The 25,274-nt window shown below is 32.6% G+C and overlaps 1 protein-coding gene across 1 annotated transcript in view; it reads left to right on the forward strand.

Annotated features, from left to right (window-relative positions):
- Positions 1-25,274, forward strand: part of Adamts19 (ADAM metallopeptidase with thrombospondin type 1 motif 19) — a 258,371-nt gene that overhangs the window by 135,202 nt on the left and 97,895 nt on the right. Inside the window, exons 9-10 of the mRNA XM_027949358.3 lie at positions 12,154-12,294; positions 13,719-13,869. Of these exons, the coding sequence (XP_027805159.2) occupies positions 12,154-12,294; positions 13,719-13,869 (292 nt within the window). The remainder of the gene's footprint in view (positions 1-12,153; positions 12,295-13,718; positions 13,870-25,274) is intronic.

Below are 25,274 nucleotides of genomic sequence, written 5' to 3' on the forward strand. Positions count from 1 at the left end.
TTTGCAAACTGTAACAAAAGAAGAAAATTGTTTACACTGAAGTTGACAAAAAGGTAACAAAATAAAAATAAAAACCTTGAAATAAACTTTTAAAGAATTGAAAAGAAAGAATTTATAACCACACAGAGTTATAAAAATGGAAAGACCTTTGTTTGGACTTAGAAAGAAATAGTCAATACTATAAAACGACAATTATCTATATATAAATATAATCTGATATGTCCAAAAGTACCAATGGACTTTCCTTTTCATTTAATTTGTTTTATTTGACACCCATATTATAAAGTCCATATGGAAAAATCAACATGGGAAAGGTCCTTATTTAAAAAAAAATATGAGGGTAAAGAAAGTGAGGTGTCAGATATTAATAATTTTTTTTAATATATTTCTAGTGATTGAATAAGCAAAGTCAATTCAAAAGAATAAAGAAAAATTGACATGTGAGCATGAAAAGATGTAGAAATGTAGCACACAATAAAGACACGACCATAGTCAGTGAAGGAACTGTATTATCCAGTAACAAAAGTTGCAGCAAGTTGATTCTTTGCTTTATGTTTCACATCAAGGTACACCAGACTGACTCTATACTCCAGCATTTTTAGTTTGTTGGGGTTTTTTGCATTTTTGTACAGGGAATGGCTGTGATTCTAGATATGAAGTTATAAATGTTTAAGGAAAAGATATACAAAGCATTATTCAAAATTGAATGTAAAAAGGAAAAGTCTAACATAGAAGAAAAATCACAGTGAATATATATATTCTAACATACATGACATGAAATACTTTCTTAATATCAAACAATGTCTTACAAATCAATAACTCAAATAACCAAAACTCTATTAGAGAAAGACAAAGGATACAACAACACATAGCCCACAGAGATTTATCCATGGATTATGTGAAAACAAACCTTAGCATCCTTCATAAGAATACCAGTTGAAACTACAAAGCAATACCACTTTTACCTACCAGATTACACAAATGCATGCAGATGAACACAAACTGAGTATGAAAACTCCTACTGCCCACTTTTCCACTTTTCTCTTACTCTTCTTTCAGATCATTTCTTCAGAGGTGTACCTAATGTATGGATTAAATCTTCTTGGTATCTTCTCTTAGAGGTTCTATGTAATTTACATTCCTCATTTTTCACATTTTCAAGTTTACATTATTTTTATTATCATGCTTCCTAAGGACAAGGTATATGTCCTTTTTGTTTTTGTATTTATGTTTTTTGTTATTTAACATTGCATCCCTAACACATTTTATATGTGCTCATTAAATAAACTATTATGTTGTGATAACAACATAAGTACATAAAAAATATTAATGCCGGGCATGGTGGTGCACACCTGTAATCCCAGTGGCTCAGGAGGCTGAGGCAGTTGGATCTTGAGTTCAAAACCAGCCTCAACAAAAATTTAAATGTTTATCAAAAATCCACATATTTTGCCAGGCACAATGGTGCATGCCTTTAATCCCAGTGGCTCAAGAGGCTGAGGCAAGAGGATTACAGTTCAAAGCCAGCCTCAGCAAAAGCGAGACATTAAGCAACTCAATGAGACCCTGTCTCTAAATAAAATATAAAACAGAGCTGGGGTTGTGGCTCAGTGGTCGAGTGCCCCTGAGTTTACACCCTGGTACCTCCCCACACACAAAAAGTGTTGACTACATGAAACATATGCTTAAACATTTCTAAGTGTAAATGTGAAAACTAGTTTGGGAGGCCATGTAGCAATATCTGTCGAAGTTTAATTAGAGAATATTTGCCAAATAATACTTGTGGATACAGACTTAACTCATTTTACCAACTTTGACTATAGTACTTTTAGTAATTGTTATTAAATTTGTGTTTGTGTTTGTTTCTGGTATGATTTAACAACTCATTATTTGTCTACTTGCTCAATTTAGTACCATCATTTTTAAAATATGTTTTCAGTAAAAATAATCATAAAGACTCAGGTGTGATCACTGTTTTGCATTAACAAAATGGTATCTGTTTTCTGAAAATTTAATTATCTGGTGGCTCAAAACTTTCTTCATCTAATTATAAAATTGTCCTTTTAGGACAGGTTGCATTTTTGGAATAGTGCTATGAACATAAAGTTTACACAAAATGATTTGACTTAAAATGATGTATAATATGTATTTATAATTTTATTTTAGCACATTTATGACTATTTATATTTGTAATAGATATTTTCAAATAAGTTGTTTAAGAGTTCTATATTTTACAAGTTAAACAGGATTGCTTTACACATATACCACTTATTCAGTGATTGAAAATCTCATATGAAAATGAGACTGCCTACTTTATAGAGATGTTGAGTTTGATAAAATTGCTTACAAGAAAGGCCATATATGTTGTATCATTATAAAAGCATAGAGCACTTTGTGATATGGTCAAGCATGCATATGTGGTTTTTGGTTTCCATTTTGTTTTCTGACCCAGGGAAAGAACTGATGAATATCATTGAATTTTGCCATAGAAATGTAGCTTCTCCACTAAAATGGTCACTCAGGAGTTTCCTCAGGACTCTGAAATAAATGAGGCAATAGATATGCAAAGTTAGTTCCTTGAAGACAATAAATATTTAGGCCACCTGCTAAAGTCCTAGGGATTGCAGGAGTACTAAGACTACAGATGCCTTGTGTCTAATAAGCCCTTGGAAATCAATGACATTTGCATACACATTCCTCTGGAAATTATGCCTTGATAAAACTGAGGGTCGAGCCAGGTTATAAACCTGCAACTTCAGAAAACTGTGATTCTGCTACTGGCATCAATACTGCTACCAGACCATTAGTTGAGATATCTGAAGCATCTTTACCAGTTTCTCTCCTTATTTTCTTCCATAATCAGTTACCAAATTCTAATCACTCTTCCCCTAAAGTATCTATCTTGTGTCTTTCCTTTCCTGTTCTTCCCTTAGGCTTGGACTCTTGCAATACCCACCTTACTGGTCTTCTTGCATTTAATATGAAATCTTTCTAGTTTGTATCATACCACTAGCAACATCCTTAATTTTGGTGTTGATTCCAGTTCAGAAATTTTTATTCCTGCTTCCTTTTACCTAACAAATGAACTCCAAATCCCTTAGTCTTAAATTCATGAGTTTTAGAAAATAGTCAAAATCTATTTTTCTAACTTATAATCCACTTCTGTATTTCAATGATTACAAATGATCCATAATATTAAAAGAGCATGTCTTTAACCATGCATTTTTTTCTTATGCCAATTCTCAATCCTATTGATTTATATCTACTAAATTTTTATCCATTAGTGGACAAGACAAAATCTATTACCTTGGAGAAATTAAACTGGGAAGTTTGAATGAAAATGTCAAAAATTACTTTTTTAACATCTTGTACAGTTTATTGCATATATCACTTGTCACTTTTGATTGTTTTTGATATTCAAATTTATAGCGACGTGTGTGTGTGTGTATGTGTGTGCATGTACACACATAGGTCTCCAACTGGACAGCAATCTCTGAAAACAGAATTAATATCTAACATATTTTTCTTTTACAGCACAAAGTTGAGTGTATTTTACATTATAGATACTAAAAAATTTGATATTTTAACGAATAGGCATTTGTTGTATGGATACTCATCCAATACTCATGTTAGAGATTTTAGTTACCGAGTCCCAGAAGTAGAGAATTATTTGAGTCTTGACTGAATAAAAGAAAATAAGGTTTCATGGCTATAAAAATATAAACTTGGCAAAATATTTTTCCTTATTGGTACTTGATGATACTTTAAATTCTTATTGAAAATAAGACATTTAAAAAGATATATTTCAAATATGATGCAACTACTTTGTAGTCTAGTTATAGACCTATCCAACTATTTTATGTAAGACCTGAGATTATGACCTTGCAAGAGCCAAATCTAGCAGTTTTAGCAATAGGACTATTCTATCTAAGCTTCTGCTGATTCTATAATAGCAACGATATGAAAACAGCCTACATGTCTGTTAACAGATTAATGGACACACACACTCAAATTAAATATTATTCTGTCTTTAAAAAGAAGGAGATCCTATCATTTGTAACAACTTAGATGAAACTTAAGAGATTTATGCTTAATGAAATAAATCAGGCATAGGTAAATATTGCATCTCAAATGAGATTCCTCATTTATATGTAGAATCTAAAAAAAATGATGAATTCAGAGTAACAGTAGAATTTTGGTTACTAGGGGCTAAGGACTGGGAAAAGAGAGAGTTATTAGTCAAAGACTATCATCCTTCAGTTTTAACATGCATAAGTACAGTGTGGGAACTGTACATTATTAAGTAAGTATTGCAATTATGTATTATTACTCTGGAAATTTTCTAAGAGTAGTTCCTTAAGTGTTCCTATTATAAAAATGACAATTTTTACAAATTTTACAATTTTTATTTGTCATCATACCGCAATAAATCCTGGAAAAATAAAAAATAGATAAAATGTAGATAATTCAATAGGAAGATACCATATGCCCTAAAGGGTATCTGATCACACATAGATTTAATTAATCTCTCCTAGCTTGTAAGAGTCACTTTTAAAAAGGAATAAAATTCATTCTATAGTGATATGAGGGAGTGTGTCATAAGAAAGAGAGAATGCACTCTAAAAGGAGAATAACCAACCAATAAAAAAATAAGAAATCAAGATGAAGCCAGGACATTATCCCTAGGACTTTTAGAATGGGAACTAGATGAAATAATAATGGATTGTTTTAATAGACAAAAAAATTACTCTTCTAAGAACTATTGCTCCTGAAAAATGTTCAAAGTTAATTTCTGTATGCTAAGTATCCTAAAACCAACTAAAATTGGTAATGGCTATATGTAAATTGATGTTCCCATATGGTACTCTTCAGAATTCTCTATAACAGATGTCACAAGTGTCTCCTCTGGAGCTTGTCTGTCAGCTAATGTTACACACTATCTAAGTGACAGGCGAAACTAAAAGCAGAGCTTGGGCTTGAATTCTTGCTCTGCCAGCTGCTCAATAAATGTGCTCTGGGAAAGTTCTGGTCTTGTTTCCTTCATTCCTAAAATTTGGAAAAATTTGAAGATTCATTGTTAGAATTGGTGATAATCTAATTTTATGGCACAGTGTTTGACACATATTAGTGAATGAATGATAATAATAATTAGTAGTAGTGTAGTTATTTTATAATGTATAAGAGAGATTTCTAGACTCCACTTGCCTTTCATACCTCTGTTGGTTCTTGGAGTGATTCCATAACTTTCAAATGCTCTTAACTGGATTGTCAGTGTGTTTGCTTGTCATGAAGACTCGCATAGACTACTAACACAGCTTTGGTATTTGACACTGTATTTAGACAATAATACACTTAAAGTATTAAACAGTTAATTATCATAATGGGACTTCATTGTGCAGCCCTTGCACACCCGTAACCTGTGTAGGTTTGTATGTCACAGTGAGTAGGTGGAAGTGGGGAAAAGTCACCCAGCTAATGGCCTTGCAAGGGTCAGCCATCTGCTTCCATTTCAGTACTGTATCTTGGCCAATGTAGGACCTCAAGTAGAGCAAGCAACCTTCTCTAAGCAGGTAATTTATGAATTTTTAGGCTCACGGTTCCTCTAAATTGATAAGACCCCAGATCATTTTCTGCTTTCCATCTGTTTAAGGTATATTTAGTAGCTTTCAAAGTTCTATATCAGTTGATAAATTAGCAGGCATTCATTTATTAAGAAATTACATAATTAAAATAGTTTTAAATGGTTAATTTCTGATTTCTGAACACTTATATTCTAGGTGGTGATAGTTTACAGATACTAATTTAAATTCCCCAGAAATACAAGAAGTTCTGATTTGTCTACATAAAATAAATTTAAAGGCACAGAAGGTAAAGGTTATGAAAAATATGGGCTAGAATTTAATAGCTAAAGCAATACCTAGTAGGAAGAATGAACCAGGTGACTTCACTATACCAGACCTTAAACTATACTATAGAGCAATAGTAACAAAAACAGAATGGCACCATAACAGACTGGTAGAACAATGGTACAGAATAGAGGACACAGAGACTAACCAACAAAATTACAATTATCTTATATTAGACAAAGGTACCAAAAACATACATTAGAGAAAAGATAGCCTCTTTAACAAATGGTACTGGGAAAACTGGAAATCCATATGCAAAAATAAATGAAATTAAATCCCTATCTCTCACTATGCACAAAACTCAACTCAAAGTGGAATTAAACCAGAGACCCTGAGTCTAATAGAAGAAAAATTAAGCCCTAATCTTCATCATGGCAGATTAGGCCCCAACTTCCTTAATAAGACTCCTATAGCATAAGAATTAAAATCAAGAATCAATAAATGGGATGGATTCAAACTGAAAGGCTTCTTCTCAGCAAAAGAAACAATCTGTGAAGTGAATCGAGAGCCTACAGAATGGGAGCAAATTTTTACCCCTCACACATCAGATAGAGCACTAATTTCTAGGGTACACAAAGAACTCAAAAAGCTAAACACAAAAAAAATTAAATAACTCCATCAATAAATGAGCCAAGGACCTGAACAGACACTTCTCAGAAGATGATATACAATCAATCACCAAATATATGAAAAAATGTTCATAATCTCTAGCAATCAGAGAAATGCAAATCAAAACTGCTCTAAGATTTCATCTCACTCCAAAAAGTCTTTATAGAGGAAAAAAAATGACAGATTTTAAACTAGCTTTGTTATATGCAGATTAGCAAGGGAAAGCATTCTAATAGAAGCTGTACTAATGGATAGGATAAAAAAGTGTTCCAGAGACAATTAGATTGAAGTCAGATTACAGATGGTTTGAATAATGAAACAGTGGATTTTATCTGCAGATAGTTTTCAGAATTTTGAGTGAATAAGAATCATCTTTAAAATGTGTTACAATACAGTTCCTAACGCTTAATCCATAAATATTCTCTATTAGTTGGTTGGGAATAAGGACCATGGATCTTCCTTTTAACTAATCTAACAGCATGCCCTGAAATTCTGGTATAAGTGATCCATTATTCACATTTTCAGTATCTCTACTTGCCAAGGACATTTTAAAGATATGTATGACATTTTCACAAGAAACCAGTTTTGTCATATGAATACATTCACAAGCAGCTAGCATCATTAAAGGATGAATTAATGATGCAAATAATTGAGGGGCAGGAGGTCAATCTGGCAGACATTATGATGCAGAAGTGAAGCAAGTCAACACCTCTTTTGACCTATAACGGTAGAGGTGGAATGGGAGGGACAAGCAGCAGAGCTAAGGCATAGAACTAAGGAGATCCAGTTCTATGGAACTCAGCTGCATTGGGGCAAGGGATAGTGTTCCAACCCCAGTAGATGATAAGCTCCAGGAAGGTTGGAACTGAATCTTATGTATCTTTATGACCCTGGCTCAGTACAGTGATAACACATAGTGGGTTCTCAACAGATGTATGTTAGTACTACACAAGTCTGCTACATAATGCATAGAAAAGTCAAAAGGATGTCCATCACATTAAAAAAAAAAAAAGTCAAAACGAATCTTTTTTTACTGTATATCCAACACTTTTTGTTTTTCCTCAAATTTTTTACCTTATTGTTACTGACTTGCTTTACAAAGACTTTTGACTTGTTAATAAAAATATTTCACTTTTTGCATACTGAAATGAGCTAAATGACTTAAAGATTTAAAATATCAAAAGGAATACAAGATACTAAAATATCTTATAATTCTTAATATTTGAATTTTTCTTTATGAGCACATGTAAGTGAAATTACTTTAAATCAGATATACCCATTGGATTATATAAAATTAAATGTCATTTTTGAACACATAATCCACTTCAGTTAGACATTGTGGTAGTTCCTTTCTACTATTTTTTCCACAAAATATATGGCTTCTAGTGGGAAATATTGTGTCATGAAAAATGTTAATGTAGTCAGCTAAAAAAAGAATTCTCCTTTAAAATATTACTGTTTACAAATCAGATCCTTTCCAAATTATCCAAAATATGTGAGTGAATTCATAAGTGCTCTCTTCTCTGACTCTTTAAACATCAAAAGGGACCATCTTCAAAATCCAAATGCTTCTCCAGCTTTCCGCAGGATATCACAAAACTTCCTGGCAGGCACTTTTAAACAAGTTGAGAAGTTTTATAAGATAAAAATATTTTTTCAGTTGACTTGACAACCATGTACAATGTTAGTGGAGAGTTTATTTGCCCAAGGCTTTTTGTCAAAATGAATTTAAACTGAGATTATTAAAATGCAGTTCAATTGCACAGTATGAGAAGAGGTGTTGCTAATGTCTTACTTTAAGAATGTTTTCCATGCAATATATGCCACTTGGTTACAAAGTTGTATATATAGAGGTGTGTTTCTGCTAAAACAGCAGAGGGATTAGAATATTTGGAGCACAATAAATCATCTGCAGGAATGACGCTTGATCCAGAAAGAGACGCACTACCGTGGGGGTGATTTTGAGGTCTGTCTGACTAAGCATCAGAATGCCTCGGTCTGAGTCACAGCTCTTCCATTTACCTCAGTGCCTCCTTCTTCTGTAAAATAGAAGTGATTATAATAGAAACATCATGGGGATATTGTGAGGATTAAATGATATCATTGTCAATGACTAATATGGTGACTGGCACAGAGAAAGGTTCACAGTTAATTGTTTTATTTCAAAGCTGTAGAATCAGAACTTAGCAGTGTCTCCTGATAATTCCAGATGTGTGGTTAGAAAAAGCCCTGTCCCAATTTAATGATAATCTTTTCTATTACAAGTTTAAATAGCTCTAGGAAATTTTCACTAATGGTAAACAATGCTTGAATCACCAGATCTCTCCATGGCTGAAGCTAATTTCTTACATGAAAATCAGGATCCCACAGTGAAAATGATCATCTGGATTAGAGGTTATAATCTTCCTAATTTGGAAAATCATATTGCACTCCTTTGGGTAATGTCCAAATAGCTGAATCCTGGAGACAATCACTCTCCTTCTCTCAAATGGACCCATTAGTTAGGAAGTTTTATTATTTCTGAAAAAGATCAGCATTTGTGTATGGTTTGAAATTGTTGCACCATGTTGGAAGAGTTGAGCGTGTTCTACGTGGCAGGTAGCCATTAATTAATGGTTCATCCACTGATGTGCGCTGCAGCCAGAATCTGTAGGGGAGATGAGACGGTGATACTGATGTGGCTGTATCAGAACTGAACAGTTAACCCCACAGAAAAGCATTCTTATCAATTTGTGAGATTGTACCATACTTCAAATTACTTGTTTTGATTTGATATCTAATCAAAATAATTTTGCCATTATTATTTACTGAAGTTTACACTTTCACCAAATAAAGCACACAGTAAATTACTTTTAATGATGGATTTATTTCTATGTGACAAATTAGAATAATACAAAAAATTTCTGTGATCTACTGCCCCAATATAAGGAAGTACCATGGATCTGTCCTATGTTATAGGTTCTGTATAGGCACTTGGCATCACCCTCACAATAAATCAGGAAAGTATATTTAACAAATGAGACACTTGAAACACGTTCATCTATTTATTGTTATTTAACTTACCTCTGATCATAGAAATAGATGGAAGACACAGAGATTAAAACTCTAACTTCAGCATCTTTTTTCTCTTCCCTTCAATATGCCATTGATTGAACTGGCTCCTACTTACCCCATAAACTCTCTTACTTTTTCTCATTATCTTCAAAGTCTGAAAACATTTATCTTTCTACATTCTATTGTCAACCATTCTATTAATATATATTGATACAGACTATTTTAAGGCATTAATTAAAAGAAGAATGAAATATTATTCACTTGTGAACTTTTATAGCACTACAAGTATATAGTATTCAATAATGTAGTTTCAGTTTTATTTACCTGAATTAACATAGTCAAAGTTAGCAGCCATACTAAGCCATACTTTCCTCTTAATTCATTAATGATATGGATAGAATTTATTTATTACTTCCATGTCATTTACTTCTTTCAGAAACATATTTCATAACAAATTTGATTCAAATTTTAATTTATCAATATAAATGTGAAGTTGGATAGTCTTGTGAATTTTTATTTTTATTTGAGAAAACTTAAGTAATCTAGTTGTTATTTCCCTTAGCAACCTGTATAATGTCTTTTAATTTACAGTTATAAAACACGACACAGATATTTTATGTTTTTCATTATGAGGATCAATTTTATTTATTTATTTTTAATGTAGACCATAAAAAAAAAGAAAGAGGAATATCAAACTATCCTGCCATCCTCTCAGATTTGGGATACATAAATACAAACTTTCCTTTCTCTGTTCAGTAAAAGCATCATTCATGAATACTTGTTGCAATGCTGTCACTAAGAATTAAGTGGTGATTATATGAGGTTTTTTTTTTTCCTAAAACAGAAGTGATTCTACCTGAAGTCATAGTTCTCCATTTCAGCATGGGTTACAAAGAATATTATTATTCCATTGCAGACTCTTAGAGGTTTGCAAAAGTCCTTATCCTCAGGAATTTGGAGAGTTAATCAAAAGTAAAAATGTAAAAACATCAAAAATGCATAAGATAATATAGAAAACACTGTGACAGTGCTGTTTACATAAACCTATGATAGGAAGAAAAGATAATACAAACAGATTATGTGGGGACTTAGGAATGAAAGCCCTCCAGAAGTAATCTGATTATTTTGAAGATCAAGCACAAGTTGTCTAGGCAAAGAAACTGCACTCAGGACATGGTGCAGGTAGGGCTGGGATACATGGATGCCCAGTGTGCAGTGGTTGATCACAAAAGCTCTAGATATGCCACCTCCATTCAGCTATTTCACCTCCCAGTTTTTCATTTACATAATTTTAAGCAAATTACTTCATACTAGCAAAATGTATCATAGTCTTTCTTACTCCATGGGGTTATTTACAGGGTATTAAGCCCTGATACGGTACATGGTACATAAGAAATGTTAAGTAGCAATTAAATGCAAGAGAAGAAGAAATAAAATAATTGGGAAATTGCAAGTCATTTGGTATTGCTGAAGAAAAATTGCAATAAATGGCATGGAAGAAGATGAAAAGCTCATGTAACACGTCAGGAAGCTGGAAATTGCCATAGAGTGAACAGGAAAGCAGAGGCAAAGCAGAATCAGATTTTACTGTAAGTAGATCTCACTGGAGTGTGGTAGGAGGAGGGGAAGCAGAATATTGGTAAAGATTAGGGGCACAGAACCGCATTAAAATACCCCAGTTTCAAGATAATCTAATAAGAATGTTTGATAATCCTCTCTAACAGTGTCAATAAAAATAGGAGATAACAGTTGAGAGAAATGTTTAAAATGAGTAGGGCTTGTCCTTAACAGTTAATAAAATGGCCTGGGTGATCATTTGGCAGAAGAAGGAACAAATAATGACATGAAGATTCTGTATTTGAAAGACAGTGGCTAGCAAAAACAAACAAACAAAAAACAGAGACAATACACAAGTAAATAGAGATTTGAAAGAAAGAGAAAGTAAGGAGGTAAAGAGAGCAATTTTGAGACATTTTGAATTTAAGATGATTCTAGAGCATCCATTCATAGATAAGTCTGTGTTTTTCAGAATAAAATTCAACATAAATCAACAGATTCGGGATTCACTAATAAAGATAAAGGTGTCCAAGAAGGTTTTCCAGAGACACTTGCTTATTTGAGTTGTGGGTAGAAGAAGATAATATAATGAAGCCATTGGGGAAGATGCCCTAAGAGGCTAATATTTTAATATAACTATTTGTAAAAGATGTTTTCAATTTAAAATAAAATCTTGATTCAGGCCAGAATAATAATCTAGGTGATTGAAAAGAAGTGTACTATTTCTGCTTCATGTATATTGCTATCGAAAAAAATTATCTATAGATCATTTTGATATAGATAACCAAACCAAAACATATTTTTAGGTTGATTGGGACATATTCTTTATTAAATAAAAATACCTAAAATCTGGGTAACAAAAGTTAAAAAATAATCTTAAATCTAACTTTATTTTGAAACTATTTTCTTTAAAACAAATTTCTTTCCCATTTTTAATACTGTGACTATTATTTAACTACATTAATAAAACATTTAAATACAGTATTAATTTAATGTAAATAATTTTCTTTTATATGTTCTAAATCAGCATGGGCATTAATCATGACAATGACCACCCTTCATGTGCTGATGGCCTTCATATCATGTCTGGTGAATGGATTAAAGGACAAAATCTTGGTGATGTTTCATGGTCTGCATGTAGCAAAGAGGATTTGGAAAGATTTCTCAGGTACTGAGATCACTTATTATTGCTGCATTGTAAGTGTTTGTGTGTGCCTGCTTCCACTGCCAGCCAGCAGGTGACAAGAAGGAAAGGCCACCAAAGTAGAAGTCAAGGCATATGATTCTCATCTTGGCTTCTCTATTGACTCATGGTGCATTTTGGGACATGTTATTTAACTGCTTCTTCATTCCTACATTTTTAAAAAGAAGGGATGAATTAGATAATTTGTAAGGTTGAAAAATTATTATAATGATTTTTAAAGAAATCCATCACAGTATTTAAATGGATCTTCAATATTTCCCAGTGGAAAATTATGCATCACCCAAAACATCTGTTACTATCACAAAACACTTCCTGAATGAAATCTACACCTTTCCATTATGGTACTTCTAAACTCTACATTTGTTTTGCTAATAAATAGTTTTTACCATTGTAATAGACCCCAGTTATATTGTTTTACCCCTTCAACAATAGTAGCATATAACTTCTTCCTGGTTGTAAAAAATAAATGAAAAATATTGCTATTATTCTAATTATCACTTTAGAGCCCTTGTTCTTTACTTTTATTCTTTTGATAATAGAAGGAACAGATGAAACAGTGATATGTAAAGTAGTTAGATATTTAAGATACTTAAAATCTAAATAAAAATTATAGGAACACCTACCTGACTAAATTCACTACAGAGATGAACTTTGTTCATTTTTAAATTTACAAGCCTATTTATTTTATTAAATTAATATTAAAATCGAATAAAATATTAGGTTATTACATTACCATAACTTGTTTTACAATACTTGCAATATATTCTATGCATAGTCTTAGTCATGATAGTCTAGAGTACAGCAATCAAAGCAGCATCAGTAGTTGTATCAGCCCATCAGTAGCCCCTAATGAACTTATTTCTAAAAAAGATGCAAGACATATAAAGCTGTCTTTAGATGAATCGAGACTATTACCACGTTAAATGTCAGTTCAAATATGGAAGTTGTATTACAGTGTAAAGTACAAAAATATCCACACTATTAATACTCAATTCAGAATAATTGCTTTAAATTCCCAAGATTAGCTGATATCTTATAGTCACACTTGGTTTGGGGCAAGTTACTTTCTGTGTCTGAGCTTCTAGATCTTATGAATGCATGAAATGATACCCACTTTACAGTGTTATATGGGTTAGCTTAGTTAATTCATAATGAATAGGTTTTATATACCCTTTGTTATATTACCTAAAACATGATAGTTATTATTATTTGTCAAGATTATCTTAAATAATTTTTAATAAATTAATCCATATATGAAATGATTTCTATAATCATTCAATAATAGAGCTTTTAACTGAAAGTATTATACTATTAATAATGTTTCTTCTTTGTATGCTAATTGATCATAACAATATTTCAAATTTTTATACATATCTGCATGTTGTCAGGTCAAAGGCCAGTAACTGTTTGCTACAGACAAATCCCCAGAGTGTCAATTCCGTGATGGTCCCCTCTAAGCTGCCGGGGATGACATATACTGCAGATGAACAATGTCAGATTCTCTTTGGGCCCTTGGCTTCCTTTTGTCAAGAGATGCAGGTAAGGGTCATGTCTAGGGGATTTTTAAGGGCTCACGTTCATTGGATGGAAGTACTGATTTAGAATTTGTATATCAAAAACATCCTAATCCTTGAAAGAATTTTCTAAGAAAAGGTTTGTCCATTATTTTCCTGTATGCTTTGGAAGTAATAGAAAAAAAGACATAGGCCTTTCTTTACTTAACTAAAGTCAGCAAAGAAGGACTCAACAATTTTTACTTCAAACTATTCACTGAAGTCAGGCAAGTATTTGCATTGTGATAGATAAATGCTCTTATTTTAATTCTCCTAATTTCTTATATGGTAACTGGGTGAAACGCAATAAAAACTATATATGACCATGTCATTGTAGACAAAAACCTTAAAATAAAAATTTAAGAACATATTTTATAGGAACAAAAGTTGAAGTATATTTGTAATTTAACTAGAGGTAAAAGGAAAATATATAAAGTAATCAGTGTCTATATATTACTATTGAAATGGTCAGTAATTAACTACTCAGAGGGCAGTTGTATCAGATCTAAAAAATTTAAAGGTTAAAGCAAAATTACCTTCTTAATTGATGTGAGAATTTCAGTTCTACTTACCCTTCCCTCTTTATTTTCTCTTCCTATTTCCCATTTCTATCTTCCCCCACCTCTTCCCAATGTATACACATGTTTTATACTTCAGGAGTAAACTGGTAGTCACACTCAGTGGAAATTGGGAGAGGTTCTCTGAAATATAGCTATTTCACACTGCCAGCATTTCTGTGACTGCCTCATGACATTGTTGAAAATAATGCTATTTGTTTTATTTGCCTGTTATTATCTCACACATGAGTTTATAGGTTCCATGAGGGCACACTGTCTTTCCAGCATCCAGCCCTGGGCTGGAACAGGTAGGCATCTAGTGAATATTTGATATAGAATTAAGTGAGTGAATGTGTGAAGGAGTTGGAGCTGCATCACATATGATGTTTAGAAAGGTCTACAGACTACAGTACCCCAGTGGTAATAGTGGAGCTCTGCAGGAGCCAGTGTAGGCCCATGATTGTGACCTGATTCCTGGTGGTTTACATGTGGAGGAGCCTGGATCCTTGAAGGTCAGGACCATGTGAGCATTATGACAGTAGCTAGCTTTGGACCTGTAAACTCTGTCACTGGTTTCATCTCTTAACCTTCTCATTTAAAGGTCTGGACTCTTTTAAGATTATGAAAAAGTTGGCTACCATCTTCTTTCTTAAATGTTTATAGTAAAATTATGTTTTGGGATATACAGAGCTGAGTTTGTGGGCAGACACTTTTTTGGGGGGGTGAGGGAGCAGTACAAGGAATTAAACCCAGGGATGCTTTATCACTGAGCCACATCCCAGTCCTTTTTATTTATTTATTTATTTATTTATTTATTTATTTTTTATTTTGATACAGGGTGTTTTAGTCCCCTTTTTTTGCTTCTGTGACTAAAAGACCTGGACAAGAACAATTAGAGGAAGAAAAGTGTATTTTAGAGCTCATGGTTTCAGAGATCTTAGTCCAAAGATAGCCAGCTCTATTCCTCAAGATAAGCCTGAATGTCATGGTAGTGAGATGTTGTGGAGGAAAATGGCTCAGGAATCACATTAGGAAGCAGAAAGAGACTCCACTCACATATTTTAAAATATATGCCCCAAAGGCATGTCCCAGTGCCTACCTCCTCCAGCACACTCTACCTGCCTTTAGTTACTACTCAGTTAATCCCCACTGGAGGATTAGTTCACTGATTGGGTTAAGGCTCTCATCACAATCATTTTACCTCTGAATGCTATTTGTTTTATTTGCCTGTTATTATCTCACACATGAGTTTCCATAGGTTCCATGAGGGCACACTGTCTTTCCAGCATCTGAATGTTCTTGTATTGTCACACACATCAGCTTTTGGAGGGACACTTCATATCTAAACCATAACACAGAGTCTCACTAAGTTGCTTGGGCCTCACTAAATTGCTGAGGCTGCTTTTGAACTTGTGATTCTCCTGCCTTCCTCCTGATCGGCTGGGATTTCAGAAAGGTGCCACCATGCCCAGCTGGACAGACGTTTTTATATGCTGAAATTAAAATTGTTTTAGACAACAAAGCTGTCTACAGTAATTAAAAGTATTGATTAGGAGTATTTATTAGTATTTCTATTCTATAAATAGAAAGTTGGTAGAGCTAATAATGGAAGATATTCATCTTTTCAGAAGTACTTCAAATGTTTAAAAAATTCAATCAAATGGGTGGCTAAAAGCATGATTTGGGTAAATTTTAAATTATTTTCAATTAACAAAATTGCTATTGTTTAAATTAAAAATTTTGCTATTGTTCTCCTTGAAATGTAATGGCCATTCTAACAGTATGAAGAGGTTGAACCTGTTCAAGAGGTGATTAGGTCATCAGAGTTTCATTCTCATGAGTGAGATTGGTGCCTCTTGTGGTTTCTTTCTGCCATGAGAAAACACAGCAAGAATACCCTCGCCAGTTGCCAGCACCTTGCTGTTAGACTTCTCAGCCTCTGGAACTATGAGCAAACACATTTCTGTTTATTATAAATTACTCAGTCTCAGGCATTCTCTTATAGCAACACAAAACAGACAAAGATAATTATTTTTAGAAGCTTTAGAAATTACTCTTAACGATGTATTATGTTGCAGTTACTTGCATTTTACTAGGGCCATTCTACAATATTTAAACTCTAAATACCTGCCACAAAGTGTGTTCAATTATTTATGTCCATGATCTAATATGACTTAGAGTGAATGTTTGAGGCCCAATATGATTCTTATAATGATTCTATGCTACAGATAATATCTAATCCTATTTTACAGATCAATTTGAGGCTTGAGAAATGAAATAACAATATGAGGTTACTAACATTTAGATGCAAACTCTCTATGCTCTACTGCCTCTTCATGGAACTCAAACTACTTTTTATATACATTGTCTGCTGTATGGGAAAAACCTTAGATCAGAACCTGTGCTTAAACTGAATTCTTATTGTCTCCTATTGCAATTGCTCCTTCAGAGTTAAAAATATCTCTATTAATTTTTTCTAGGCTGTTTTCTCTATTTATATTTTATCATACTAACTCATCTGAATTGATTTAACATTTTTAAAAATCGATGTTTCTTAATATTTTAGGATATTCCCTTGATAAACTAGACATTGTACAAATAAATTGTTTCAAATTTTAGTTACTCAGACATGATCTTCTTTTCCTCTCAACTTTTAATATTCTAATTCAAAATTGATTCATGTAGCAGATAAAGTCTTAGAAGAGATTATTTATTAATTCAGCAATTATTTTGACAAATGTTTATTGAGTTCCAACTACTTTCAAGGCACTGTACTATGTATTAATAACTAGCAGGAAATGAAAAAACAAAGTCCCTACCCTCATGGTTACATTTTTTTCAAGAGAAAAAGAAACTAAGTATATAAACATATATATATATATATATATATATATATATATATATATATATATATATATATATTATGTCTGTTGTCAGTTGGTGAGAACTATTTTGGAGAAATATAAGTTCAGGAAGGAATGATAGGAAACATTAGTGGGTAGGCTGGTGGGGACAGTGCTGTTTGTATAAGGTGACCTAGTAAGGCTGACAGAAGATGACATTTGTGTAGATTTCTGAAGGAAATGAGAGAGCAAGCCATGTATTTACTTGGGAGCAATATTACAAGAGGAAACAGAAAACAATTTAATTCAATTCAATTTTGGTTATCTTTGATGTTTAAGATGCCTAGTAGACATCCGAGTAGAGATGTAAAGGAGTCCAGGAGAGACAAGTTTTTTGGACATCACCACTCAGGTGATTTTGAGGACACTAAATGTTAACACTAGAAAGTGAGTTTAATGAGAAGAGCAAAAGTATTGAAGAACTGAGAACAATGTCACTGGTTTTTAGAGTGTAGAAAGATGAGGAGACAATACAAAATAAGACTTTGGTGAAGTCTATTGATGTAGGAATAGAACCAAAACAAGATCAGAGGCTAAGTGAAGACATTTTTACAAAAGGGTATTCAGCTATCTCAAAAGCTGAACACTAATCTAATAAAATGAAATATGAGGATAAAGAATCAATATTTCTTTCAACCTCTGAATGTTACCACATTGGAGACCAAGCCCCTAACAATTCAGATCCCAACCATAATGCATACAGACTATTAAGTGGATCTGCCTGGTGCCACATGTCTGCTCATCTGTCATTTGAGCTCGATACGAGGCAAATATCTTGAAGGTGAGCTCAATAACATAAGAAGTGTTATCATCCCCCCTTTTCATTATATCTCTAACAACTTAATGAATGCCCAGTAAATATGTTCTGAACCACTAAGTGAATTAATTGAACAATGGAGTGATAACTCTTAATTTTCATTTATCTACTTGACTTTTAGATATACTACATGTCAAGATAGTATGAACCTCACTTAGAATATTAATGCAATGACTAAAAAAAAGCCAACATAAAGGGCAGATAGCTTGTTTAGCAGCTTATTCATAATCAGGCATTCTTAAGACGATCCGATTTCCAATCAAATATAAATGAGTGAGGGCTTACTACACCCTTCAACATGTTCAACATGTGTGTGTCTAACAGACTCTTACAAAGAATATATATATATATATATATATATATATATATATATATATATATAGTTGGCCCATAGTGTCTGAATTAGATAATTCTCTTCCATATTTCTAAAGAGATATTTAAACACAAGCACTAGAGAGTCCAATGTTGCATAATGCTTATCTGATTAATGGTATAAATTTACTCTTAGGATAATAACTTATATCTGCAAGAGGTTTAAAGAGACAGATGTAAAGATTCTTTTGAAACATTCTGACCTATAGCAACAATAGCTCACTCTCTGCATTAATTTTCATCATTAATACCTAATTTCTTGGATGGCCTTGTTCTTTTGTACCAAGCACTTGGTGCCTTCAGACCATCTGGCATCTTGTTTGTAAGTTAGCTCCATTGTAATAGTTGTTGTAATAACTTCTTGAAATGACTTAACCTGTCTAGGAATATATAGGTATGAAAAGATGTTTTTCTAGAAACACTTTAAAGCATCCCTGCAAGAGTTACCTTTCTTGAGTTAGTAGAGATTGTGATAAAATAAGGCATCCAGGAAACTTGCAGTCCTCCCTTTGTTTGGGGACTAGACTCACTGTGAATTGCACACCTATCAAAGATTTAGAAAACTTTCTACTGTGATTGATTCATATAATGACTGGAAAATTAACATGTGAGTCCCAGTTTTACATTTCTTCTTTATCTGCTTGTCCCATCAAAATATGTACCACTGGCTAGCCATGGTGGTGCATGCCTGTAATCCCACCAACTTGGGAGGCCAGAGCATGAGGATCTCAAGTTCAAAGCCACCCTCAGCAATTTAGTGAGGCCTTAAGTAACTTAGTGAGACCCTGTCTGAAAATAAATTATAAAAAGGGTTGGGAATGTGGCTCAATGGTTAAGCACTCCTGGATTCAATCTCTGGTACAAAAAAAGAAAAATATAATAAAAGTAGTACCTTCTAAAACCTCTCATCTGATCCAAAGTACAGACTGGCATTAAAATGAGGTACCTTGTGAACAATTCTAAAAGACTGAGTCTATAATTTGGCATTGTGAAATATCAGAGGCAACAGGGATTTGGACTTAAGGCTTACTGTAAAATAGTTGGAGGAGACACAATATATTATTTAAGACAATATAAATCTGCAGTATTAGAGTGTGGTATTGGCAGAGAGACATAACTAATTGCTGAAACATAGTAGAGAGTCCAGTCATAAACTCTCACATGTGTACAATTGATTTTCAAAAAAGGGACAAGGAAATTTAGTGGATAAAGGGGAAACTTTCAATTAATTATGGGACATCTGGATTTTCATCTCAAAATTTAAATCATATTATATTCCAAAATTAACCCCAATGTACTATAGACCTAAGCATGGAATCTGTAAAACTATAAAACTTTTAAGAAAAATGTAGGACATCAGAAAATATGAACTGAAAAAATTAAAAAATAATAAATTATAGTTTGAATTTATCAAAATAAAATTATTTCTTCTCTTTGTAATGATTTTAGGTGGCTTTTCTTAAACGCTTAAGCATTTACCTACTGTAAGATTTACACTTTGTACTCCTAGATCCAAAAATAAATAAATAAATAAAATCTCTGTATGATTTTAATCATTTTAAATTCAGTAAGACCCATCTATAATCTGTCCAGGAGAATGTGCAATATATATTTGGCAGAATTTACATCTGTAATTGTTAGGGCTAGTGTTTTAGAAATATCATTTAGGCCAAAGTGCTTAGTAAGGTTGCTCAGGTAATCTGACTTCACTTCTAGATGGTATATAAACTGCTTAGATGGGGAATTTAAATATCCTACCATGATTGTGTAACTGTCAGTTCCCATTATTATCATATTTTGATCCACGCTTCGTAGAATTCTTTTGTTAGACACTAATATAGTTATTATTTCTATGTCTTTTTGGTAAATTAAGCCTTTTTTTATGAAGAGTCCCTTTTATCCCTGGTGGCATCATTATATTGAAGTTATTATATCTGATATTAACGATTTTTATATTCTTACTTTTTACACGGTTTAACATTTGCCCTTCATTTATTTTAAATTTATTTATATACTTACATTTAAACTGAATTTTTTGCTGTAAGCATATAGTTGAATTTTACTTTTAATCTGTTTAATAATTTATGGCCTGTCAATTGAGAGGTATTTAATCCATTTATATTCAATCCTTAATGTCTGGATTTAGGTCTAGTATTTGATAATATGATTTCTTTTTTAACTCATCATTTTCCTCTGATCCCCTTTCTGCTTTCCTCTTTCACTGAGCCTGCTGCTCAGGGAGGGATGCACATGGAGCCGTGAGAGAGGAAGGGGACACCCACCTAGCCAGCCAGATCCGCTTAATCAATGGGGTGACAGATCACCCTCACATCCTCCTTCCTGCTTTCTTTTAACATTATTTTCATGCTTTTTAGAATCTTATTTTGTTTGTTACATTTTAATCCTAACTCTTTACCTGTTTTAATGGCTTGGTCAGGTCTAGGATTATAAATTAATAAGCTTGTCAAAAATAGGGCCATTGTGGCAACTCAAATCAGTTGAAATTAATCATAGATAATATTTACTTGAATGAGCATGGAAATATTCCAATAAAACTTTATTTAGAAAGGGGGAGGCTGGCCAAATAATAGAGCTATTGTTGCCAGACCTTTTGATATTACCCCACAAATTTCTGTAAGTTTTTCATATTTTTCAATATTTTCTTTCTCTCATTTAGATTGGATAATTTCCCTTGACCTATTTTCAAGTTTACTCAACATTCAATTTTTATTTCACATATTGTATTTTTCAATCTAAAATGAATATTTTCATTCGCTTTTTTAAAAGATATCTTTTAATTCTTTACAAGTTAATTCCCTTTACCCTGCTGAGTACATCAATAAGGCCAGTTTTAAATTTTATGAAAATTTATGTATGTATCATCTTAGTGTTGAATTGTTTCTTTCTTCTTCATAAATAGTCATATTTTACTGGCTTTTCATAAGAAAATAATTTCTAATTACATGCTAGAAATTGTGATGTTCTGTTGTAGAGTAAAGGATTGGCAAACTTTGACCTGGTAGGAGCGGCTACTGGTTTTTGTAAATAAAGTTTTACTGGAATGCACTTGTTCATGTATTGTCTGTGACTGCTTTGGGGCCTCAATGTCAGTGTTGAATAGTTTCAAGAGAGTCCATATGACCCATAATCATAAAATATATGCTATTTGACAACTTTCAGAAAAAGTTTGCTGACCACTATTGTAAAGACTCTTAATTCTTTTTTTATTACTCCAAAGAGTGCTTTAATTTTTTTGTTTTCACAGGCAATTAAATTCGTTAGATTCAGGCTGGATGTTTTGTTTCATCTGCTGGGAATCAGTTCACTCTTCTCTTATCTGGACTCTTTATAGTGTGTTCCATGTATGCATAGGTCAGGTGCCATGACAGCTGTAGGCTCCCCTATTCTCCTCTCTCTCAGATGATTTCCTTAGTTTCTTAGGCAGCTTTGACTATTCATATTGTATTTTAGGTGTTTTTTGTTTGTTTGTTTAGACACAGATTTATTTAGGAAAACAAATACCATCTTTCTCAAAAAAGACGGAGACATCTTTTTTGGTGTAAAGCAAGGAATAAGCATTCCAGGGTTAATGTGTGCCATCTCTACAGAGAGAGGCAGCCTGATTTTTTCTTCATAATGGTATGTTTTTCACCATTGTTTTGTCCACCCAATGTCAGGCTCTGTGCATGGGCAACCATGAAGTCAAAGTTGTAAAGATGATTAACTTACTTTTTGCTGATTCTTTCAGTTCCTCTCAAAAAAAAAAAAAATTCTGCATTTGTTTACTCTCTGGAACTTTTAAGGAAGTTAATTTTTCATATTCTGTCCTCAGTTTAGAGTTATAAACTACAAGAAATGTTGGTCTTCTGAGACCTTAATCCACCATTCCAGAGAGGATCTTACCTTAATTCTAGGTCTTTTTCTTTTCAAATACTTCAATGAGGTCCTTTCATCTTTTTATTCTTTGCTTTGCTTGGGGGCTTCCACTAATAGATATTGACAGTCCTTACTATTAATTTCTTCTTGCTCCTTTGCTTTCTCTAACACTTCCTGATGTATTTATTGAAGAGTCCTTTGTGTCTTGCTGAGTTATTCATTGGTTGTGTATAGATTATTTTTCTTCCCATACCGTACCTGTTGCTCAGCTTCTGCCTCTGGCTGTCCCACAGCATAGTGGAGTATAGGAGGGAAAGAGAAAATGTCAAACTTGCTTAACCAACAGTGGCCAAATCCTCTGTGCTAATGGATGCAGTTTCTAGGATGTAAACAAACTAGATTTCTAGTACTTCTGAAAGCCACTAAAAAGAAGATTTATAATTCATGGTTAAAATTTAATTATTCATACTTTTCACAGTCAATCTTATTTGAATTTATAGTTGTGTTATCAGGCTCATCATTGCTTCTCATTTCTTTCCTATGAGATCATCTTTCTTTGTATTAAAGAATATCATTTAGAAATATCTTTTCAACAGATCTGTTGGTGGTAAACACTCCTTTTTTGTTTCCTTGAAAGGGTCTTTATTTAACCTTCAATCTTGATAAAATTTTAGCTGAGTTCAGGAATCTAGATTGACAGGTTTTTGCCCCCCCCCCCTTTCATTGAATACTTTGTGTATTCACTTCCTTACATTGGTGCCAAGATGTCATCTTCACTATGTTCCTAATCTTAAATTTTTCAACACTTCACTGTTTATTATAGTTTTTTTAATAAATATCCTTTAATGGTAAGTAAACTTCCTTTAATGATTAATTTAGTAAGATTTTTTTAAAGAATGTTAAATTAGGTCACATATTTTGTATGAATAGATATAAAAATCATAGCTGTTAAAGTTATTGATGTATCTTGATTGCATTAATCACATCCCTGACATTAATCTAACCTTATTTTTTGAAGAATATACTTGGTCATGCTGCTTTGAATTGTGTCATGCATGCGTTGCTCTATTCAGCCTGTTAAATTTGTTTAGCGTATTTAAATCTAAGTTAATAAATGGGATAGATTACTCTTTTTGCTTTCTTTTTAAATTCCTATATGGCTTTAGTATATAAAATGTGTTTAGAAGTTATGTCTGGTTTTTCTTTTCTCTAGGGAATTTATGTGAGTTGGGAATCCAGGTTTCTTGAAAGACCATTCATTTTTGGACCAGGTGTATTCTTTGTGGGATTAACAATCAGCTGTAACTCACTAGTAGTTGTAGGATAATGATATGTTCTGTGATTGGAAAAGAATATTATAAAGCATTGTTCTAACTGAACTATGTTTTTTATAAAATGTTGAGTTATTAAAATTATATATTGAAGGGCAGTATGTGAAAGAGCAAGGAGTTATCTGATCAAGGGTTATTACTTCCAGGTAGATTATTTAATATTGTTTTATTAGAACAACCTAATGGAACTCTTTGCCATAAAAACATGGGTACAGATCATCTTTGAAGAGAAATTTTTATGATTTTCTGTAATAACAACTAACCTTCCATTTAAAAATATACTGTAGTATATTTATGCAAACTTGCTAAAAGCCTATTTGAGATAAACATTCTAATTCTTTGATGTTCTTTTAATGACTTTTTTCATATAGAAGAATAAAAAAGGGAATATTATATTTTATCAGTTTGCTAAAAAAGAAAGTAGAGTTAGTAGAGTTGTACATTTCTCTTGTATTTTACCATGCAAAGCATTTTTAGTTTTAAAATTATTTTCTTAAGTGATATTAAGAGTTTTCGCTAACCAAATTAAAAAAAGCATGTGATTCGTGTATGAAACACATGTAGAGTGTTGAGTGTTTTGTTCTAACAACACCCACTCTACCCCTGGGAAAGGGCTTGGTATTCATTCATTCATAGCTCTAATATCACAAATCTGAGGCATTTCACTTTTTAAAGGTGAAAACAATCTATACCATTTCTTCTACATTTTCTTGCCTTAATTTTGACAGTTCAGTTTGAATTCCTGGATAAAAGTTACTTGCAAGACTGAAACTGTAACTTATTCACCATAAGATCTCTAGACCTGCAGAACAGAAAGTGTACAAAAGCTCCCCTCTAAGAGTCATTTATTCTACGTGACTGTGCTTATCTTGAAAAACTGCCAAGTTTGCTTTTTATGCTCTTGGTGCCTCAAGTGGGAATCAATTAGAGTACCTGCTGTTTTGAATAGCAGAAGATGGTGGAAGGTCAGAATTTAGACCACCATGTTCAACAAGCAAGTACTCTTCTAAAATGACAGTGTAGAAAGTTTGATTTTAGGTCAATATGCATTGGTAAACTAATGAACTTGACTAAAATGAGTCTTCTTTTAGCACAACTGAGCTTTACTGAATAGAAATAAAGCAGTTGTTCAGTGGAAAATTAACATTTGATTTTTTAGTTATAGAGACATTTTTGATAGAAAGTCTTAAAAGAGGGAAAATATTGAGGAATTAAATCCTTAGGTCAGAGATCTGTCAGCTAATATAAAAATGTGTTTAAAAGCCATATATGATGAACATTTGGCTACTTTATTTATTTCCAAGAGTTTAAAATATTGCAAAAGAACAACATTATTTGGGCATTCTTTAGAATAATTTTCTAGGTATTTTTTTTCTTAGAAAGATGCATGCAAATAAAAAGCACATTAGTTAAGATCAATCATATCTTACATATAACATATTTGTGTGAAACATTTTGAAAGAGAGAAAATGTCTGTCACAGCAGATAAAACTAGGTAAATAAAAAATTTCAGACTCTTTATGATAGAATTTTGA

Source organism: Marmota flaviventris, chromosome 5 (assembly GCF_047511675.1).
Source record: "Marmota flaviventris isolate mMarFla1 chromosome 5, mMarFla1.hap1, whole genome shotgun sequence".
Classification (NCBI taxonomy): Eukaryota; Metazoa; Chordata; class Mammalia; order Rodentia; family Sciuridae; genus Marmota; species Marmota flaviventris.